The sequence below is a fragment of the Martes martes genome (assembly GCF_963455335.1).
Source record: "Martes martes genome assembly, chromosome: 10".
Lineage (NCBI taxonomy): Eukaryota > Metazoa > Chordata > Mammalia > Carnivora > Mustelidae > Martes > Martes martes.
The window spans coordinates 11,559,430-11,583,721 of NC_137898.1; the positions used below are offsets into that span (position 1 = coordinate 11,559,430).

At 39.2% G+C, this 24,292-nt stretch overlaps 2 protein-coding genes across 2 annotated transcripts; one reads left to right on the forward strand and one right to left on the reverse strand.

Moving 5' to 3' along the window:
• Positions 1-3,283: 3,283 nt before the first annotated feature.
• Positions 3,284-4,246, reverse strand: OR5A1 (olfactory receptor family 5 subfamily A member 1; the record flags this gene model as incomplete). The annotated part of the gene is made up of 1 exon (XM_080816183.1): positions 3,284-4,246. One exon carries the CDS (start codon positions 4,244-4,246, stop codon positions 3,284-3,286), a length of 963 nt encoding a protein of 320 aa, XP_080672309.1.
• A 15,924-nt stretch (positions 4,247-20,170) lies between these two features.
• On the forward strand, positions 20,171-21,129 carry OR5A2 (olfactory receptor family 5 subfamily A member 2; the record flags this gene model as incomplete). The annotated part of the gene is given in 2 exon segments (XM_080816528.1): positions 20,171-21,071; positions 21,074-21,129. Coding segments are annotated over 2 exon segments (957 nt in total).
• Positions 21,130-24,292: the final 3,163 nt, after the last annotated feature.

A 24,292-nucleotide genomic window follows, 5' to 3' on the forward strand; every position in this document is an offset into this window, starting at 1 on the left:
GCAATTGCGCTACTGGATATTTACCCCAAAGATACAAATGTAGTGATCCAAAGGGGCACCTACACTCCAGTGTTTATAGTAGCAATGTCCACAATAGCTAAACTATGGAAAGAGCTGAGATGTCCATCAACAAATGAATGGATAAAGAATAAATACATAAAAGAGATGTCGGGTGTGTGTGTGTGTGTGTGTGAATGCAATGGAATATTACTCAGCCATAAAAAGTGAAATCTTGCCATTTACAAAGACATGGATGGAACTAGAGGGTATTATTACTATTATTATTATTATTTTATTTAATTTAATTTTTTTCAGTGTTCCAAGATTCATTATTTATGCACCACACCCAGTGCTCCATGCAATACGTGCCCTCCTTAATACCCACCACCAGGCTCACCCAACCCCTCCACCCTCCTCCCCTCCAAAACCCTCTGTTTCTCAGAGAACTAGAGGGTATTATGCTAAGTGAAATAAGTCTATCAGAGAAAGACTATCATATGATCTCACCCATGTGGAATTTAAGAAACAAAGAAGAGGATCATAGGGGAAGAGAGGAAAAAATAAAATAAGACAAAATCAGAGAGGGAGAATAAACACAAGAGCCTCTAAACCATAGGAAACAAACTGAGGGTTGCTGGAGGGGAGGGGTGTAGAGTATGGGGTAATGGGGTGATGGACATAAAGGAGGGCCCGTGATGTAATGAGCTCTGGGTACTGTATAAGACTGATGAATCACTGGCCTCTACCTCTGACACTAATAATACATTATATGTTAATTAATTGAATTTAAATTAAAAAAAAATAAACTTTTTCGGTGCCTGCTAACACCGCAGCTTTGGACAACAGAGAAGGGATTTCCAAAGTCCAAAGTTAGAGGGTGCATTTGGGGAGATGGTTCTTTATATCCCTATATCTTTATATCCCTTTATGTATATATAGAAGATATATATCCCTATGAATCACTGCATGTTCTCCTGAGTGTCTCTGTGAAGGAAGGCTTTGCAGAATCCAAAATCCATGTCTTCACTAATTTTTCACTCTCTGGGGTGTAGAGGAAACATTCTTACTTACGTTTTCTAAAAGCAGAGATAATTGATTATATATCCTGGTGGTCAGACCCTTAGATTCCCTAGAGTTGATCAATCTTGGAATTTTCCTTTTTGGTCCATGAGGAAAACACACAGGAGGGTCTGAAAGACCAATCACAGGGTAAACAACTGATCATAGAAAACCCTGCCTTTCTTACCTCCAAACAGCCTGTCAGCATGCAGAGTCTCATAAGCATTGAGTTTCTATCATTTGCCAGGTGTCAGGATGGGCATGTTGCCTACGTTAACATATCAAATCCTGCAAACCACCCGTTTGCAGATGATTTGATGGACATCGACACTCACACAAGGACACTTTGCACTACAGTCTTCACATCATGAGCCCATACTCTCTTCTTGGCACACATTATGACCTTTCTCTCAGGTGACATAGCACAAAATACATGGGCTTTCCATAGAATATTTTGGTTATTTTGGTGTGTGTACCGTTTAGGGCAGGAGTGGTGAATATCTTTTCTATGGAGGAAAAACATGCATATAAATAGAATAGAAGATGACAGACTCATAAGAAAAGCAACTTACTAGCTAAATATACATTAACATTTTCATCTGGCACACCACTTAATTATATTAAATAAATATTTAATTTTAATTTGATATAAATTTTATATTTATAAATTTTAAGTCAACATAATATAAAACTTTTAGTTCACTTGCTTTGAAACAGCATGGTTGAACATTTATTAAATAGGTAAAATAATTGTAAAAAGCTACAGCAAAGTTGATTCTTAATTCCTGTTATGGCCAATTAAAGGGAAGAAAGACACCTACATTAAGAAATAAGGTATGACTTTCAAGGACTACAAGGTCGTTTCAATTTTTGCCATCATGCATAGCTCTGTGATGGACATCCTTGGATGTTTGTCCATATCTTAGAATACGTTCCTAGAAAGACAGTAGTTAGGACTAAAGCATGTACTTTTGAATGATTTTTTGATGCATGTTACCAAGTCTTTAGAAAGACAGTAAATTTACGTTTTCACTATCTGTATATAAGAGAGCTTATTTTCCTGTGTTTTGTTAGCATTCAGTATTATGTTTACTTTTAACCTTTGCCTTTCTTTTTCTTTTTAAAGATTTTATTTATTTATTTGACAGACAGAGATCACAAGTAGGCAGAGAGGCAGGAAGCAGGCTCTCCGCTGAGCAGAGAGCCCAATGTGGGGCTCGATCCCAGGACCCTGGGACCATGACCTGAGCTAAAGGCAGAGGCCTTAACCCACTGAGCCACCCACGTGCCCCTAACCTTTGCCTTTCTAATAAAAAATTTTCTCATGGTTACATCTATACAGGTAAAGAAACAAGGATCTTATAGGAGCAATAGGTTCAGAGAGAAGAGAGCAAGAGGAACTTGGAATGTGATGAGAAAAGGAGGGCATGCTGTGAAGTGGAGTCAGGGGCCAAGCAGGTAGAGGGATGATATGGTAGAAATCAAGGAGATGCTGAGCAAGTAGGCAATTTAGGTGACTGAGACTGGAAAGAAGAGCACTGATGTGATTCTTTGGGGTTCAGAATGTCTAGGCCCCTACATAGCTGAGATAGAAAGGCAGTCAAAGGTGATGTCCTTTAGTCTTAGCAAATTGTTTACTAGTCGTAATGGGAGTCCAACAGGAATGTCTTGGAAGAGTGTTTAATGGAGTAGGCATCTTGTTCTTTTAATTCATCTCAACCATACACAGTGTTATCTTTTTGGGTTCTGCCATATGCCAGTAGTAAGTGTCATACACTTGTACAAATTCAGGGCTATTTGTTATTGAATGTGGAAGGTAGTGTTTGGGTTCTGGAATTGGGAAGACCTGGGTCTGAACAGGTTCTGCCTCTGACTTCCTGTACGGCCCTGGGTAAGTCAGTCTTCCTTGCTGGGACTGCATTTCCTCATTTGTAACAAAAGAATGAGACTATGTGCTTCACAGAGCTGCAATGAATATTTTATTAAATAATGTGCCTGGTACACATTAAGCATCCAATAAAAGATGGTTGTTGTAATACCACTTGTGAGAATAGGGTAACTTGGGGTGGTGTTTCTGTGGAAATAATGTCTTCCTCCTTTTCATTATTCATGGTGGGCTCAGCAGATAGATGACCATGCACATAAGATGTCTCCCTCATCGATGCCAGAGGTGAAGGTAGATGCCAGGGATCATTTGTCTCTGTCAGTTTGGAGAAATATATTTTCAATCACGAACTAGGAAAAACACTTTCTTCTTCTCCAACACCTTCCACAGGGCATCTTTGATCTCTCTGTTCCTCAAACTGTAAATGAGAGGGTTCAGCATGGGGATGACCAGTGCGTAGAACACAGACACCACCTTGTCCCTGCTGAGTGAATAGCTGGAGCTGGGTCGTAGGTACATGAAAAGGGCCGTCCCAAATAACAGAGTCACCACCATCAGGTGTGAGGCGCACGTGTTGAAGGCTTTCCTTCGGCCCTCCACGGAGCGGATCTTCAAGACAGCAGCTCCTATGTAGCTGTAGGAGATGAGGAGGATGAGGAATGATGTCCCCCCCACAGTGACCACCACGAGAAAATTCACCACTTGGCTGGGGAAGGTGTCAGAGCAGGAAAGTGCCAGGACCGGTGGGAGGTCACAGAAGAAATGGTTGATGATGTTGGGTCCGCAGAAATGGAGCCGAAATACAGAGCTGGCCTGGATCAGGGAGCTCAGGAAACCACCGGCATATGCCCCAAGCACCATGCGTGTACAGAGGCCCTGGGACATGATGGCAGTGTAGAGCAGGGGATTGGAGATGGCTGCATATCGGTCGTATGCCATGGCCGTCAGGAGGAAGCACTCAGTGAGACCCATGCTGACAAAGAAAAAAAACTGAGCAGCACAGCCTAAGAACGATATGGTCTTTTGCTCCTGGAAGAAATCAGTGAGCATCTTGGGGGCCACTGTGGACGAGTAGCAGATGTCAATGAAGGACAAATTGCTGAGGAAGAAGTACATGGGTGTGTGCAGGCGGGAGTCACCTCTAATCAGAAAGATGAGGGCCAGGTTCCAGGCCAGGGTCACAAGATAGATACCCAGGAAGGTTACAAAGAGAAGGGTCTGGAGTTCTGGATGGTCTGCAAATCCCAGGAGGATAAACATGGTCACCGAAGAGCTGTTGTTCCAGGCCTTGGTTGTGGACATGTTTCCCAAGGACCACAAGGACAAGATGCAGACCTGGCATAATAAGGATAATCCACATTACAGGTGATGTAAAAAAATTACAAAGGGCACAAGAGGGACAGTACAGTATTGAGAAGATCATAACTTTATGCAAAGATTCTCCCTCTCAGAAGGCAGTTTTAGTCATTGTACTATATATGCTTACATAGTACAGTGTGATTGATGTGAGCTCAGGCTTTGGATTCAGACTCCCTGTGATCGGCTCCTTCTTTACCACTGAGCGTGTCACTTTGGGTGAGATATCCAACATCATAGGCTCCAGTTTCCTTATCTTCCAAAATGGGAACATATGTGTTTTAGGAATTAAACAAGGCAAAGTGGGTAAAGTGGGTAAAGTGACTGACACATAGTACGACAAGTGAAAGTTGTCAGGACAGTTTCGTGGGTCCCAGATGAGTCATGTCATACCCTGAATTAACTAGTCATCTAGCCTTATTCAAGTTTCCACACTGGAACAGGTAAATTAATAGAGCAACCAGGTTCATCTCTGTAGTAGTGAAATGACCAGACATTTAGAATGTTTTTAATCTGAAGGATTAGGCCAGAGGTATATAGAAGTGCTCTCAATTGTCAACTATTAGATCTGAATATACTAAGTAGTTCCTTTTTCAAATTTGTCTGTAGTCAGAGCTCTAAGCTATTGACTTGTTAAGAAATGGGAACTCAGTGTGGAGATTCCTCAGGAAATTAAAAATAGAGCTTCCCTATGACCCTGCAATTGCACTACTGGGTATTTACCCCAAAGATACAGATGGAGTGAAAAGAAGGGCCATCTGTACCCCAATGTTTATAGCAGCCATGGCCACGGTCGCCAAACTGTGGAAAGAACCAAGATGCCCTTCAACGGACGAATGGATAAGGAAGATGTGGTCCATATACACTATGGAGTATTATGCCTCCATCAGAAAGGACAAATACCCAACTTTTGTAGCAACATGGATGGGACTGGAAGAGATTATGCTGAGTGAAATAAGTCAAGCAGAGAGAGTCAAGTATCATATGGTTTCACTTATTTGTGGAGCATAACAAATAACACGGAGGACGTGGGAAGATGGAGAGGAGAAGGGAGTTGAGGGAAATTGGAAGGGGAGGTGAACCATGAGAGACTACAGACTCTGAAAAACAACCTGAGGGTTTTGAAGGGGTGGGGGGTGGGAGGTTGGGGGAACCAGGTGGTGGGTATTAGGGAGGGCACAGATTGCATGGAGCACTGGGTGTGGTGAAAAAACAATGAATACTGTTACGCTGAAATTAAATAAAAAATAAAAAAATAAAAAGAAATGGGGACTCTGGATTTGGATGGCCTGTATTCAGTCCCTAGGTTTACCACTTAGTGTGATCTTGGGCAGGCCACTTGGACATTGCCTCTCTCTCTGTCAAATCAGAGATCATAGTAGCACTTACTTTGTTATTAGTATCTGTCATCAATTGTCTATTACCTATCTTCTATCTACCTATCTATCTAATCTGTCATCTTCTATCATCTCCTTTAGCACATGTCGGACCTATAGTAAGTACTCTGTGTTTGTTGTTGCTGCTGTTGTTTAAACCTAAATACAAAGTTTCTTTAATCAGATTCCTAGAATTTTCAGTGTATGAAACACCTTTCATAGATCAAGGGTTGATTCCACCCATTTCACACGGATAATAATTCTTATCACCCCCCGATACACCCACACTAAGTCTCAGTCCCTATAAATCAGGAGAGAACTCCCACTGTCAGCAGATCTCCGATGCTGAGGTCCAGTCCCTGCAGAAGGAAAAAAAAGTGTGGTAAGAAGGACCCTGTGGCTCACAGCGAATGGCTTTTATATGTTTGGAACATATCTTGATTCTTCCTTGGGTCTTAATGTGTTTTGATGAGCACTGGATGTTATACGCAACTAGTGAATCATTGAACACTGTATCAAAAACTAATGATGTACTATGTGCTGGCTAACTGAACATAATAAAAAAATAAATAAACAAACAATTTGGAAATCAGTGAAATTACCTTAACTGTCTTTAAAACTATACTTTTAGTCTATTATACCTACCTCTTAAAGTACAGAGAATCTCATAAATTCCACTTTATTTTTCAAAATGGAAGTGTTATTTTATGAATTTAAAAGCAATGTGAGCACTGTAAAATAATTGGATCAATATATAAGTGAAATGTTGAAACTAAAAATAATGTGCACAAAAGCAAAAATGAACTTTTGAGACTTCAAGATAAAAAGCTTTTGCACAACAAAGGAAACAGTCAACAAATTTAAGAGACAATCCATGGAATGGGAGAAGATATTTACAAATGACATTTTGGATAAAGGGCTGGTATCCAAGATCTATAAAGAACTTATCAAACTCAACACCCAAAAAACAAATAATCCAGTCAAGAAATGGGTAGAAGACGTGAACATACCCCTCTCCAAAGAAGACATCCAAATGGCCAACAGACACATGAAAAAAATGGGCCACATCGTTAAGTATCAGGGAAATGCAAATCGAAACCACAATGAGATACCACCTTACACCAGTTAGAATGGCCAAAATTAACAAGACAGGAAACGACAAGTGTTGGCAAGGATGTGGAGAAAGGTGAATCCTCTTACACTGTTGGTGGGAATGCAAGCTGGTACAGCCACTCTGGAAAACAGTACGGAGGCTCCTCAAGACATTAAAAATAGAGCTATCCTATGACCCAACAATTGTACTACTAGCTATTTACCCCAAAGACATAGATGGAGTGATCCAAAGGGGCACAAGCACCCCAATAGTCATAGCAACAATGTCCACAATAGCCAAACTGTGGGAGGAGCTGAGATGCTCTTCAGCAGATGAATGGATAAAGAAGATGTGGTCCATATATACAATAGAATGTAACTCAGCCATCAGACAGGGTGAATACCCACTATTTGCACTGACATGGATGGAATTGGAGGGTATTATGCTAAGTGAAATAAGTCAAGCAGAGAAAGACAATTATCACATGGTTTCATTCATATGTGGAACATAAGGAATAGAGTGGAGAACTACAGGGGAGGGGAGGAAAAACTGAATGGGAAGAAATCAATGAGGGAGACAAACCATCAGAGACTCTGTACTTTGGGAAACAAACTTAGGGTTACAGAAGGGAGGTGGCAGGGGAATGGGGTAACCAGGTGATGGGTATTAAGGAGGGCATGTGTTGTAATGAGCACTGGGTGTTATATGTGACTAACGAATCACTGAACACCACATCAAAAATTATGATGTACTATATGCTGATTAACTGAACATAATAAGAAAAAAATCATGTGCAGTTCCTAATCAATCCAGAAAAAAAAAACTTGGGAATTATGACATTCTATTTCCTGAAATAAGAGCTCTTAACATCTTGGTGTATACCTTACTTGTGTGAATATATGTATATGTGTCTGGGTGTTTATATCGTAGAACACAAACCCTCTATAAATTACACATATTATAGAAGTCATTCCAAGTTAGTCCCTTCACAGTTTGGGAAGTAATTCTCTATTTGCTCTGAATTTTCTTTTTCTTTTTTTTTTTTTAAAGATTTTATTTATTCACTTGACAGACAGAGATCACAGGTAGGCAAAGAAGCAGGCAGAGAGAGGAGGAAGCAGTTTTCCTGCTGAGCAGAGAGCCCGATCTGGGGCTCAATCCCAGGACCCTGGGATCATGACCTGAGTCGAAGGCAGAGACTTTAACCCACTGAGTCCCTGCTCTGAATTTTCTTGATCAGTTTAAGAGAGCCATTTTATTTTAATATTCCTAGTTTTTCAAAAATCAATTCATATCTACCCATTGCCAGTCAAGGTCTCTTTGACCTTAACTTTCTTCCTGAAGCTTATACACAAAGAGACGCCCATGGAATTGGGATCTCTTCTTCTCCCTCTTAATTGTTCCTGCTACAGACTTTTCAGTGCTAAAATTCTCAAATTTGGATAGTGAGAGAATGCGAAGCTCCTTTTGGCCATCACCATGCCATCATTGTGCAGAGTTCCGGAGATCCCACACACTTAACAATCTTGCCAATATGGCTTGAAGCTTTTTACTCAGAGACTCTGCACCTGTCTGTGAAAGGTATGTAGACTTCCCAGAATCAGGAGAGGATTTTTTTCCTCTTGAAGAAAAGACAGAGACCTGCAGCAATGTTTGGCATCATCTAGTACAGATGTAGAGCCACATGGAGAAATTGTGAGCAAAAACAGCTCTGCTGGAGCCTTCATCCGTTCATGTAAACTCAGCCCTCAGTCAGGTAGAATCCTGAGGTTTGTGATGTGATTCAAGGTCTTTGGAAAACACTTGTTCAGGTTAGCAGCAAAAGGAGGGGAGTAAGATGGTGGTTATGATTCTGGATAGGCTTCAGGACAAGCTTGGTTCTCATCCTGACTCTGCCACTTGCCAACTCTGGGATATTAGGCAACTCATTTAGCCTCTCTGAGTTTCAGTGCCTCCATTTGTATAATAGGGATAATCACGACTTCTTAACAGAGTTGTTGGAGGATTGCTTAAGACAATGTGCAAAAGGTTCACGGGTCTTGAGATAAGATCTTTGCTTAACAAACTGGGACTGTGATTACTATCAGCAGTGACTATTCCTTAAAGAATTCTTTAAGGAATGGAGTCTTCTTTGAAAACACTTCTCCTCACGTGGTGGGTTGAAATAAGGGGTCCACTGATGGGCCATGTAGGTTTGTGACAATGTTTGGGAGTGAGGGTGAAGACTGTAATGATCTGGGGAGGAGGGGGTTGATGGGTCAATGGCAAGTCTGTTTTGAATGATGCCATCATGGGGAAAACTTTCACATTTAAGGATGAAATTTCCCATCTCCAGAAACAGAAAGTGAATCTGAACAAATTGGAAAAAAAGGAAAAGCATATCCAGAGTTTTATTCTTGCCCATGGATGCCATGAATCTCAGCCATCTTACCCTAGAACATTAAACAGAAGGTGTCTTCAGGCTCTGTGGAGTACTTCATGTCACCGACATGCTAAGTCTGCCTAGTCTAAGCTTAACACAGTTGGTGATGGAGTTAAAAAAACAGTACAATGGGAGCTCCTGGGTGACTCAGTTGGTTAAGTGGGTGACTCTTAATTATGGCTCCAGTCATGATCTCAGAGTCCTGGGATCAAGCTGAGCATGGGGCTCTGTGCTCAGCAGGGAGTCTGCTTGAGGATTCTCTCTCCCTCTGCCCCTCCCCCAGTTCTCTCTCTTTCTCTCAAACTAATAAGTAAATCTTAAAAAATTAAAAAAAAAAACCCCATGGTATAATGACAAGGAGAACTTCAGCCAAACTGGGGAGTAGGAGTGGATTGTCTGATCTCCCCATCATTCCTGCTCTGGGCTTTGTCTTCCTCTTTATGAAGTCTCCTCCTCTCACCCTTGCAGGAGCCTGATGCCCTCAAGGTCTTCTTCCAGGTCTATCCTTCATCCAAACATACAAATAATTTATGGAAATGGAAGAGTCCCTTTCGACATAAGGCATCAAAACTTTAATCCAAGAATTAAGACTCAGATGGTCAAATTCAGGCCACCAGTTAGAATAGAGAAAGAGGATATTGGAGGTTAGAGGTCTCTGTCATGTTAGGAAAATCTGCTGTGTAAAGTCTGCCCAATCACAGCTCTTTAAATTGCTTTTCAAACCACTTACTAATAATTGGAGCTCTGTTCAAGGGTGTAACAATTCCTTTCAAAATTTCATTCCCTATTAATTCTCTTTTTAGTTGCAAGGGCTCATAGTCCAGGAAACCCATTAAAGCAATGTTAGGGTAAGATTGTGGCTAAATTTGGGGAAAGAATTGAGAGGTACGTGGAGAAAAACTCAAATCCAAAGAACAGCTTAGTCATCTGTATGGGCTTGCAGATCTAAAGTGCTCTATAAAGCGAGATTAATGTGGGCAAGAAGACAAAAAGTAAAAGAATGACTGCACTCACCCTCTTCCTCTTGTTTGTCTGTCCTTTAGCTGATGCCTGTCTTGAGTTTTGCTTTGTAAGGAGTCTAGTCATGCTTCGGTAACTGCTTCCAATCCCCAAAGTACTAATGAGCTGGGAGAGCAAGCTTGGGGCTGGTTTGTTCATCAGAAATAAAAATATCCATAGAATGTGTGCTTGTGGGCAGAAAGGAGGAAGGAAAAATTATACAGAAACAAGAGAGAGAATCTTTAAGAAGCTCTTCTAGTATCTGCCAGTATCTGCAGTTGGCATCATTTTGAAAATATTGTAAAGCTGGGATTGGAAATGATTTTGAGAAGAGGATTTCTTCCCCTCTCTCCTTGGAGATGTTTCATTACATTTGCCCTTGAGGGTCTTTTATGAAAGAGAAAGAAATGTATCACCCAAACCTCACAGATTTGTAGTTAATTGATCTCTGGGGTGGTTATGGAGAACACATAAAATGCTCTGACGGTAAATGCTTACCAAACTTCATCCCAATGGCCAGCTCCTCTGATCCCCAAGGCCATTCAAAATCTCTTCTGGTAGTCCATGATGAGTGAACTCAGGACAGCAGCAGGACTTGGAGGACAAGATAATCACCTACTCTGCAAAAGAAAACAGAATTGCATATGTATGCAGAAAAATTAATAAGTTCCTCAAAATTTTACAACTAGTGAGAGATTGATCCAATATTTGAACCCATAATTATGTGACACCAAAGTCTGCATAAGTCTGCATGCATTTATTTTGGAATGCAACTGCACATAAGTGTGTTAATAAGGTCAATTGTACCCCACCATTTGTAAATCCATTCTCTTTCCACAGAAACTGAGTATCTTTCTCAGAGAGAGAGACATTAGATACAGGGCTTTTCCTCTAAAATTTAAAAAATTTACTCTGATCTAACATGATGTAATATAAAGATGTAAGACTTTTATTCTACAGAGGACCACGTACAAATAAAAAATAATTTGAGGCTAGACATGCAACAAAAAGGAAGTCACTAATTCACGTGTTTGGAGAGGGAGAGAGAAAAGGAAGAGGTTTGATTCATTTGTTTCTTAAACTGAGAATATTGAACTTTGAGGAGAATTGGAAGGGGGGAATTTGAGCAAGCTCAAATGTAGCTGGCAATCTTTTTTTTTTTTTTTTTTAAGTAGATAATCTTGAATCTCCAAGTGACTGAACCTTCCTAGCCATGAGAATAGTCTCTTACCCTGTCTGAAGAGCCTATCCCCTTTGGGCTTGGGCAGAAGGATTATTTAATTGATTAAAAAAATGGTTCTTTCCGGAATCCCTTCTCTCCTCTCAGGCTGCACTATTGTCCTGAAACCAGATGAGTGCACTTTGATTCTTCTTTTGGGATCTTCCTTTGAGAGTTCCTGAGGGAAATTTAGATCCATGGACATTTAGTCAAAACAATGTTCGAAGCCTTCTTCGAAAACTCTTAATAATGTTGATTATATGTGTTGAGATAATGTTGATTTATATGTGTCTTCAAATGCCTTATTAAGTAAGGGATGTTTTGTTTTATTTCCATTAAGATCATTTAAAGTTTAAATTTTTGCTACCATTTTTACTATATCAATGGTTAAAGATATTTTTGTTTTACTTGAGATTCAACACTTTTTTTTTTTTTTTTAAAGATTTATTTATTTATTTATTTGTCAGAGAGAGAGAGAGAGGAGCGAGAGTGAGCACAAGCAGACAGAGTGGCAGGCAGAGGGAGAAGCAGGCTCCCTGCCGAGCAAGGAGCCCGATGTGGGACTCGATCCCAGGACGCTGGGATCATGACCTGAGCCGAAGGCAGCTGCTTAACCAACTGAGCCACCCAGGCGTCCCGAGAATTCAACACTTTTTAAAAAAGATTAATTTACTTTTAGAGAGAGAGAGAGAGAGAGAGCAAAAGGGAGGGGCAGAGGGAGAGGGAGAGAGAAACTGAAGCCAGACATGGTTCTCAATCTTACGACACTGAGATCATGACCGTGAGCTGAAACCAAGAATTGGACACTCAAACAACCTTGGCACCTTGGCACCCCTAGAATTCAACACTTACTATCTCCTAATGATTCATTTTGAGTTTAAGTCTTACCTAGCAATTCCAAGAGAGTCTAATATGTTTAACTATTTTCCATTCTTCTACATATAGCTGTCCAGTTTTCCCAGCACCATTTATTGAAGAGACTGTCTTTTTTCCACTGGATATTTTTTCCTGTTTTGTCAAAGATTATTTGACCATAGAGTTGAGGGTCCATATCTGGGCTCTCTACTCTGTTCCACTGGTCCATGTGTCTGTTTTTATGCCAGTACCATGCTGTCTTGGTGATCACAGCTTTGTAGTAAAGCTTGAAATCAGGTAACGTGATGCCACCAGTTTTATTTTTGTTTTTCAACATTTCCTTAGCAATTCGGGGTCTCTTCTGATTCCATACAAATTTTAGTATTATTTGCTCCAGCTCTTTGAAAAATACTGGTGGAATTTTGATCAGAATGGCATTAAAAGTATAGATTGCTCTGGGCAGTATAGACATTTTAACGATGTTTATTCTTCCGATCCAAGAGCATGGAATGGTCTTCCATCTTTTTGTGTCTTCTTCAATTTCTTTTAGGAGTGTTCTGTAGTTCCTCGAGTACAGATCTTTAACCTCTTTGGTTAGGTTTATTCCGAGGTATCTTATGGTTTTTGGTGCTATAGTAAATGGAATCGATTCTCTAATTTGCCTTTCTGTATTTTCATTGTTAGTGTATAAGAAAGCCACTGATTTCTGGACATTGACTTTGTATCCTGCTACATTACTGAACTATTTTCCAGAAGTATAGCATCATACCATTCGCGAATACTGTTCATAGTAATACTAAGCTCAAAATAATAAAAAAATGACATTGATAGCCATGACTGTTTATAAAAAAAATTATTGTGCCAAGATTTGCTAAACATGGAAGTCTTTTAAAAACTGTATCCAAGTTAGTTGGCATTTTAATTAAAACATGTATAGTAGTTAGTTGGTGTTTAATGGAAGCATATAGTTAGCTGGACTCAATAATAATATGGATTACCATGCATTTCTAATAAACTGGTATCAGAATACTACAGCTGGAAGTGTTTCTTCCAAGACACATTCGTAATTTAAAAGTCAGAACAATAATTCATCCCATTTGAATAGTTTTTACATAATGGTTTTCATGTAGGTTTCACATATGGTCCAAACACAGTCATACAAGGCTGGTACTCTTCGGCTGAATTTCATGGAAGAAGGAGGAGGTAATGTGAAATCAGTAGAGATATGCAGGACCACATAGATGAAAATAGGCAGGATTCAGACCCATGTCATATGTTAACACTACCATTTTTAATTCTTTCAACCCGTGTAATTCTCCTGGACTGTTCCTTTGTTGTTATGATGCCTCTTTATTTTTTTAAAAAGATTTTATTTATTTATTTAACAGAGAGAGAGATCCCAAGTAGGTAGAGAGGCAGGCAGAGAGAGAGGGGGAAGCAGGCTCCCTGCTGAGCAGAGAGCCCGATGTGGGGCTCGATCCCAGGACCCTGAGACCATGACCTGAGCCAAAGGCAGAGGCTTAACTCACTGAGCCACTCAGGCGCCCCATGATGCCTCTTTTTGAGAACTTAAAAATCTGATTTGTTTAAGATGGTACCTTAAAAGTAAACTTGTGACTTACCTATTCTCAGTTACATCACTCTTATCTAAGTATAGTTGTTTGTTAGTGTTATTAGTGTTATTCACCATTTTCAATATGCTTAGTAAGTTGTCCATCTCCCTGGTCTGGTTTCTTTCCCAGAATTGAACTCTGTGATACTACTGAGTTAAGGTACTTGAGGGGGCACATGGGACAGTGCTTAGAGCATGGTGGGTATATAATGTGTTTGGGGATAATCAATTACTATTGCAATGCTAGGTTCTTACATGGATTTTAGTCTCCAGACTTACCCTTTTAAGACTGAGTTTAGGCATACTTCCACTAGGTGGCAGCAACATTCCACAGGAGGGACTAAAGTAGCAGTCCTCTGTGCAGATAACGGTTTGTTAATATAATTTATAGTTACCTAAGTTATAATCATGCTGTTTGGGTTCTTAGTGGTCTTTCACTTTAGTTTGTGTGTGTGTGTGTGTGTTAGAGTAAAAAAATGAGGACCAGAGAGGTCAAGAACCTAATTTCTCACAGTAGAATGGGAATTGGAACTCAGGTTGTGTCACCTCCAGTCTTTCCTTTCCCGTGTCTATGACCTTTAAAACCTCTACATGTACTATTGTCTTGTATCTTATCTTTGTTTGGAATGCCTGGTGAAAAGTCTTTGGATCTGTAAACAGTTGACATTTATACTCCTCACTAGTAGAAGATATACAAACTGAAATAATTTTTCAAACTCCAATTTGACAATCAAGATTGTGTTTTATTGCCAAGCACTTCTGGATTTTTCTCGGGGCTTTCTTTGAAACAATTAAACTCATTAAAATAGCTACACTAAAATATTAAATAAGCATGAAAGCAAATCGTGTTTTAGGAGCAGCTGTCAGCAAACAAACATTAAGATGCATAGAATCCTAGTAAGATAAATTTTGAGTTGACCTTAATTGCCTCCTAAACATTTGTAATTCTATATGAAGTTTATTTTCTTTTATGAGCTATTTGCCTTCATACTTTTTGATGTTCACTTTAACTTTCTGCTTTAAATTCTTAAATTTAGGGGCGCCTGGGTGGCTCAGTCATTAAGTATCTGCCTTCAGCTCAGGTCATGGTCCTAGGGTCCTGGGATTGAGCCCTGCATCGGGCTCCCTGCTCAGTGGGAAGCCTGCTTCTCCCTCTCCCACTCCCCCTGCTTGTGTTCCCTCTCTCGCTGTGTCTCTGTCAAATAAATAAATAAAATCTTAAAAAGAATTCTTAAATTTAATCATACATGAAATCTGATATTTTAAAGTAGGGTAATGAGAGTTTATGGTTATATCCAAATGAATTTAATAAGGCAAATTTCTTCCTTGTTCTTAAATTTTTTATAGAATAGGTTGACAAATACATCAAATGTCCCCACCCTACATTTTCTTGAGTTTCTCAGTCTTACTTTGTAGATAATCATCACTATGGGTGAGTTGTCATGATAGATGAAATCTATTACCATCCTCCATTATCAGCTTTTCTTCTTTTCCTTTTTTGTTATGTATCAGCTGTTCTAATCTCAAGAAAACATATAGATTATAATTAGAGATTTACCTTCTAAATTATCTGGGATCTGAATTCAGTATCAAAACACTTTCATAGTTAGCTGGACTTGACTTTCCTAGCTTTGGGATCTCCTGGGCCGGTATATCCCCAATCTTAGTCCAAAATTCTTCTTTTAATAAAGAACTTCCTTGACTTTTCTCCATCACAGTCTATTTTTTTATTTATTTTTTTAAATTTCACAGTCTATTTTTGAAGTCACTTACCTTTTTTTTTCAATGATCTCAGTTGTTAAATTTCTTTCCCTAAATTCAACTTATTACCTTGTGTGTCAAGGGTTTCAGTAATTGTATTTTTTCATATAGAAGATATTTTTGTCATTTAATTAATTTTTATTCTCAGACTAAGTTTTGGTAACTTGATCTCCATGAAACAGATTAACTCCTTTCTGTAAACTTTATTCTTGTAGAAAAAGTTTCAAAAAACAAGATATGAATGTTTCAAAATTCTAGATTTTCAGAGCTTGAGGGGTCCTTGGAAAGTGAGCTGAATTTCCTCAGGCCCTGAGAGGTGGGAGAAGGCCTAATTGATTTGCCCACAGCCACATATCCAGGTCATGGCAGAGCCGGAAATAGCACCCAAAATCTTGAAGGGTAAAGAAACTGTTTTCATCACCATAAAATGTCAAATAGATAAGAAAGAGCTCTTGGCCACAACCCTAGAGGCAGAGTTAATGACATTATTACCCAACATTCATTGAGAGATTTCTATTCATTGGACACTGTGCTAAGACCTTCCTATTCATATCTCATTTCATCATCGCCACAAGATTCATTGTTTATGCACCACACCCAGTGCTCCATGTAATACGTGCCCTCCTTAATACCCACCACCAGGGTCACCCAACAACCCTCCCCTCCCCTCCAAAGCCCTCAGTTTGTTTCTCAGAGTCCACAATCTCTCATGCTTTGTCTACCCCTCTGATTTCCCCCAATTCACTTTTCCTTTCCTCCTCCTAATGTCCTCCATGTTATGCCTTGTGCTCCACAAGTAAGTGAAACCACAACAACCCTTTGAGATTGGTATTATAATTATTACCCCAGTGTTACAAGGGAGGAAATTGATATTTCGGAGATTTTAAAAATGTGTGTATGTTTATACACATATTATAAAATGGCAGAGCCAAAATTTGAACCCAACTCTCTTGTGTGTGGTTTATTTCCAGTGAAGGGTCTCAAAGCAGAAGGTTGCCCACCAGTGCAACAGGATGTCTTCCTGGACCCAGAGGAAGCTCAGAGGAGAATAAGTCAGGGCACTGCAAATAGCACTCTGGCAATGGGTGGTTGTCCCTGTCCCTATCACCCCAGAGAACAATTAGTGTTCAGAAATGTTTAGTTCTAATGATTGCTAGACTTTTACTTTGGACCCAGGAGTGGGTGACAGGGCAGCCATGTGGAGGAAAAGTGTGGCTACCCCTGCCCATTAAAATAATGAATTCCCTAAGGCCATTTTGAAGACTTGGTAATAAAGGAGCAGGGATTCCAGAAGCAGATATTATTCTTTGCATGAGGCCAAACTATAAAAAACTGACTGAACCAGAAGCCAGGCATAGAGCAGTGGGAAATGCAGATGAACCAAATTTTGTAAAACATGCTAGTGGAGCAAGACAACCAATAATTCTTCTGTAGGATGAGATCTCAGGACACTTCTGTCAGAAATCATTCAGTAAGTTCAGCTCCTTCACTCCCACCTCATTCATCCAACAAATGACAATTATAACTTGTAACCTATTTCACATTTCCTCTCTAAAAGGGGCAGAGTATGTCTACCCAGTTCCAGGGAGGATTAAATAAGTTAATATAAATCAAGTCCTTAAAACAGTGCCTGGTACTCAATAAGCCTTGAGTAAGTATTTGTGATTGTGTTATATGTTGCATATTATATCATTATAATTGGGCACCCATTATGAGCCAAACACTATGTGAAGATTTTGTAGATAGGCAGTGAAAAAATTCATTCATTCAACTGATACTTATGATGCCTATGTCCCAATCACTGTTCTAGATTAGTGATAGAATAAAGCAATAAATAGATCAATAAACAGATCTCCCTGCCTGCCTTTGAGTAGCTTACATTCTGGTAGGGGAGATCTCCTTAAGATAAGAAACACCAAACTCATATCATTTCCTCTTTGATAGGTTCATAGATGGATGTCATAGGGAAGAGCACTCTTGGCTCTTCTTGATTTTGGCTGCTCAATCAGTGACTGATTGTGGGGAGATCTAAAATTTTAGAAAACACAAACCTAGAAGGAGCATGTATTTTTTTAACAACTTAATTGAGATGTCTTTAACATATAGAAATTGTATATATTTAAAGTGTACAACGTGATGTTTTTATATATATGTATACATTGTGAAAAGATCACTGCAATCAAGCTAAGTGACTTATCCGTCATCTCTACATAGTTATCCTTTGTGTGTGTGTGTCTCTATGTATGTGTATAGGTGTGTGTGTTTTGAGATTTACGATCTATCCTCTTAGAAAACTTCAAATATACAATACAGTAATGTCAGCTATTGTTACCATGCTGTTCATTAGATGTCCAAAACTTATTTATCCTGAACAACTGAAACTTTGCACCTTTAAACCAACATTTCCCCCATTCCTGCTCAACCCCCCAAGTCCCATTTGACACTCTACTTTTATGAGTTTGGCTTTTTAGATTCTACATATAAGTGAGATCATGCAGAATTTATCCTCCTGTGTCTGGCTTATTTCACTTAGTATACAGTCCTCCAAGTTCATCCATGTCATTGCAAATGACAAGATTTCCTACTTTTTAAATGGCTGAATAATATTCCATTCTCTCCCTCTCATCTATTTATCTATTATTATTGTCATTATCATCATCACCACCATCATCATCATCACCATCATCTACCTCAAGTTTTCTTTCTTTTTTACTTAAAGATTTTATTTATTTACTTGATAGCACAAGCAGCAGGGAGGGGGAAAGGGAGAAGCAGGCTCTCCACTGAGCCAGGAGCCCAATGTGGGGCTCAATCTCAGGACCCTGGGATCATGACTTGAGCTGAATGCAGACCCCTAACTGACTGAGCCACCCAGGTGCCCTATCTCAAGTTTTCTTTACGCATTCATCCATTGATGGACACTTAGGTTGTTTCCATATCTTGACTATTGTGAATAATGTCACAATGAACATGGAAGTGAAACTCTCTCTTGAAGATATTGACTTCATTTACTTTGGATAAATATTCAGAAATAGAATTGCTCAATCAGACAGTAGTTCTATTTTTAATTTTTTGAGGAACCTCCATAGTGTTTGTCATAATGACTGCACTAATTTACATTCCCACCAACAGGGCACAACACTTTTCTCTATATCCTGACCAACATTTATCTTTTGTCTTTTTAATAATAGCCGTCGTAACAGATGTGAGATGATAACTTGTTGTGGCTTTGATTTGCATTTCCCTGATGATCACCTCTTCATGTAGAACACTTTTTAATATGATGGGTGATAGAGAAACACAGTCAGATAGTTGCAGTCAGTTGCAAACATGCATGGGTAGTCAAATTCCATAAAATGATAAAATATCAGCAACTTTAATCTTATTGCTGAGTCTTCCCTGGGGTACTTCTGCCTTTTCACACACATCCCATTATAATTATAGCCCATATTTATATTTATATAAATATCCCATTTATATTTCCTCATTTTGATCTTATATCAGTGCCAGCTTGTCTTTCTTAATGTAAAATGCATATGGGTTTTCCTTATGTCTTGAAAATGTTAATCTTGTCTGGCTTGATGACATTAAGGTTGTCCCATGCTTATCCTTATCCTTAAATATTATACTTAAATATTGAATGAATCCTTTCCAGTTTTTCTTGGTCAGAATGTACTGGTTTCTGCTAGTTCTTGACCACCATGGCTCATCCATTTTCAGTCAACTTTGTGTTGTTCTGCCATTCCCCCAAACATGGAGATATTATTTGGAGCCCTTCTGTCCCATAATGGTGATGATTGTGTTCATCCAGATTTTGATCTTTTTATGCATTTTATGCAATTATTTCTATAAAAACTTATTATATAATTAGAAAAAATTTCTAGTTCTAAGCATACGTGTGTGTGTGTGTGTATAATGTTTGTGTATATTTTTTCTCTTAGTTTTCTAACCTGAAAGAATGGATTATCTTTATTATGTGTTAGACTTGCTCCCTCAAAATGGAATATATCAAATATTATAGCCTATTGTGTTTAGCTCCTTTTCCAGATTCTTATACTAAAGATATATAAAACATAAGAAATTCCTAATCTTATTGTTAATCTGGGTTTATGTCAGAAGGTCTAAAAAGCCATAGGAAACCTAAATCTAAAGGTAACTTGAGACTTATCTGATTCAACCTTCCCATTTTTCAGTTGAGAAAATGAGAATCTGGAGAGGTGCAGTCACTTTTCCACAGTCCCAGAGAGGAATGGAGCTGAGGACAAAACCCAGATTACTGACTCCCAGTCATTCTCTACCCCATTAGACAGACCCTCTTTTAATCAGCAAGGTGTATAGCATATGGATTTTAAATAGGGTGAAGAGATTATCATGGGAAGACTTCCTCCAAGAAGAAGGCATAGCAGGTGAATGTGATGTTAACTTCGTGTTAATTGTTTAAATGATCTTCCAGGAAATATCCACTCATATACTAACAAGTACAATCTAACTGACCACAGGATTGTTTCTTTCCTTTATGCAGGAAGTAGGTCTATGGTTCTAGGAAGGAACAACACGATTGTGACAAAATTCATCCTCCTGGGATTTTCAGACCATCCTCAAATGAAGCTTTTCCTTTTTCTGTTATTTTTGGGGATTTACCTCCTGACCCTAGCCTGGAACCTGAGCCTCATTGCCCTCATCAGGATGGACTCTCACCTGCACACGCCCATGTACTTCTTTCTCAGTAACCTATCCTTCCTAGATCTCTGCTATGTGTCCTCCACAACTCCCAAGATGCTCTCTGACATTATCACAGGGAAGAAAACCATTTCCTTTGTTGGCTGTGCCACACAGTACTTTGTGTTTTGTGGGATGGGGCTGACTGAATGCTTTCTTTTGGCAGCCATGGCATATGACCGCTATGCTGCAATCTGCAACCCGTTGCTCTACACAGCCCTAATTTCCTATACGCTCTGTTTAAAGATGGTGGCTGGGGCCTACGTGGGTGGATTCCTCAGTTCTTTGATTGAAACATACTCTGTTTACCAGCATGATTTCTGTGGGCCCAACACGATTGACCACTTCTTCTGTGACCTTCCTCCAGTTCTGGTTCTGTCATGCTCTGATACATTTACCAGCCAGGTGGTGAACTTTGTTGTGGGTGTTGTTGTTGGAATGGTGTCTGTCCTTGTGATCCTCATCTCTTATGGTTACATTGTTGCTGCTGTCCTGAAGATCAACTCAGCTAAAGGTAGGACCAAAGCCTTCAGCACCTGTGCCTCTCACCTGACTGCTGTGACCCTTTTCTATGGTTCTGGTCTCTTCATGTACATGCGACCCAGTTCTAGCTACTCCCTAAACCGGGACAAGTTGGTGTCCATATTCTATGCTCTGGTAATCCCTATGGTGAATCCTATCATCTACAGTTTTAGGAATAAGGAGATTAAAAATGCCATAAGAAAGTTGTGCAGAAGGAACATGTGCTTTCTCATGTGCCTTTGTTTTTCTGACCATAAGCTGATGTTTACAAAGAGGCTGTGAGCTGGGTCAATTGTGCAGATTTTCATGTAGTTTTGGACTAGTTGATTTACATAGTGGTTTGTGTTGACTAGACCTTTCCTCACTTTCCAATATTCCCTTAACTAGTTTACTTATTGGTTATCAGAAAATGATTTGGCCATTATTGTTTTCTAGAATGAATAGCATTGCATATACTGAGATTATAAATACTCAATTTAGCAGAAAGCTTCATATGACAAAGAATGAACAACCAAGAATATCAAAACAGAGTTTGTGTCTATAGGAGGAAAAGTGTTGAAAAAAAAATTAGTCTAGCATTCAGGATGGTGATTTTTAAGGTAGCGTAGGGATATATAGCATAATAACCTGAGGAGGGAGACACTTTTTCTAAAAACAGTTGCCTTTCCCTGTAATGAAATTTAACATGCTTCCTTTATGGCGTGTGAGCACCACAAGGCAGACACGGTCTCTTGTTTGAGAATCCAGCTATTGTGAGCCACTGGGAGTGAAGAGGGTATAGAACTGACTTTTTAAATGTTTTAAGGTAGGAAAGAGTTCAAAAATCTCTGATTAGGGCGTTAATGACTGAACAACCTCATGGCTAATTCAATCAGCTGTACAAAAAATAGTCACTACTATGATCTAAATAAAGCCAGGGATTTGTCATTTCAGTCTGAAGTAACTGCTTTCCAGCCAACACTCAAAAGTTTCTTGGAACCTATAGAAGAGGAGCATACTGTCATTTGGGAAAAAGGTTCTAGGTTTTCACAAGTTTTATGATAAGTTTTAGGATGGGATTTAGCCTAGGAATTAAAGAGAGTGATTTTTCTTTTTCATATTATCTCAGAACTTGTTATGTGTCCTTGAACCAGCAGTAGACAACCGGCATACATTTATTCAGCTGTGCCTGTTCTCGGTTGGCCATAAATGAACAAGGAAGTATCTATCTGTCCTTGGAGAAGTTACTTGGGCTTTGTGTACCTTAGTTCCTTATCTGCAAAATAGGAATAATAACAGTAATTGTCTCATAGGCTTATTGTGATGAATTAAACAACTCAGTATATACAAGCACTTAGAATAGTGCTGGTTGATAGCAAATGCTTAAGAGGTGAGCATTATTATTATTGTTGTTCTATAATAATATTTACTTATCACCATTTGAGCCAAAGAAATAGAAGCCATTTTCTTAGTTTGTTAAAAAAAAATGTGATTTTCAACATAGCTTTGATGCACTGGAAAGTGGGACAGCAGAGACTGGAGTGAAAGTTGTTTGGGTATTTGTTAAGTATTCTTAAGTCATCAGACCTGCAATTATTACTCTCATGTCCACCACTTTATAGGTAGGTCACCTTATGCAAGTTACTTATAAGATCTGTTTTTCTCATCTGTACAATGAGGATAATAATTGCATCTACCTCACGGAATTGATACAAAAACTAAGTGAGAATGCATGAAAAGGGCTTAACTTAGTGGCTGGTATATGGTAATACTTAATAAATGTTAACTCATATTATTAATCAATTTTGTATAAATCAAGAGAAATCCAGGTTAATGTGCTAAGAAGAGGCAAATTAGATAGCGTTGGGATATCTACTCAAACTGGAACGTAATAGTCTCAGTAAAAAGGCATGCCTGTACATCTCATGTCTGCTGCTTCTTCTACATGTAGGAAGCAGTCATTAGGAAAATAGAACTCAAGTTCATAGAAGCGGTCACACATGGGAATGCTACCATTGTGCCAACTCTATCAGCCACGTGGTCACCTTGCCTTCCTTATATTCAGTTTTCCCCTCAACCTTTCCTTATCTGTACTCTAGTTTACTGAAGTCTTTTCTTTCAATTTACCTTTGGTAGCTAATCTTAAATTCTCCTAATGCCCAAAGTCATTGGAACAAAACAAACAAACAAACAAACAAATGAAAATATGCCTCATGCTTTGGACTTACATGGAGCTGTCACTGGTCTATAAATTTCTTTGTTTCTTTCTTTCTTTATTTTTTTAAATTTATTTTAATAAACATATAATATATTTTTATCCCCAGGGGTACAGGTCTGTGAATCGCCAGGTTTACACATTTCACAGCACTCATCATAGCACATACCCTCCCCAATGTCCATATCTACACCACCCTCTCCCATCCCCCCTCCCCCCAGCAACCCTCAGTCTGATTTTTGAGATTGAGTCTTTTATGGTTTGTCTCCCTCCCAATCCCATCTTTTCATTTTTTCTTTTCCTACCTCCCTCCAACCCCCCCACATTGCATCTCTACTTCCTCATATCAAAGAGATCATATGATAGTTGTCTTTCTCCAATTGACTTATTTCACTAAGCATAATACCCTCTAGTTCCATCCATGTTGTCGCAAATGGCAAGATTTCATTTCTTTTGATGGCTGCATAGTATTCCATTGTGTATATATACCACATCTTCTTTATCCATTCATCTGTTGATGGACATCTAGGTTCTTTCCACAGTTTGGCTATTGTGGACATTGCTGCTATAAACATTCGGGTGCACGTGCCCCTTTGGAGCACCACGTTTGAATCTTTAGGATATATACCCAGTAGTGCAATTGCTGAGTCGTAGGGTAGCTCTATTTTCAGTTTTTTGAGGAACCTCCACACTGTTTTCCAGAGTGGTTGCACCAGCTTGCATTCGCACCAGCAGTGTAGGAGGGTACCCCTCTCTCTGCAATCTTGCCAGCATCTGTCCTTTCTTGACTTGTTAATTTTAGCCATTCTGACTGGTGTGAGGTGGTATCTCATTTTGGTTTTGATTTGTATTTCCCTGATGCCGAGTGATATGGAGCATTTTTTCATGTGTCTGTTGGCCATCTGGATGTCTTCTTTGCAGAAATGTCTGTTCATGTCCTCTGCCCATTTCTTGATTGGATTATTTGTTCTTTGGGTGTTGAGTTTGCTAAGCTCTTTATAGATTTTGGATACTTGCCCTTTATCTGATATGTTGTTTGCAAATATCTTCTCCCATTCTGTCAGTTGTCTTTTGGTTTTGTTAACTGTTTCCTTTGCTGTGCAAAAGCTTTTGATCTTGATGAAATCCCAATAGTTCATTTTTGCCCTTGCTTCTGTTGCCTTTGGCGATGTTCCTAGGAAGAAGTTGCTGCGGTTGAGGTCAAAGAGGTTGCTGCCTGC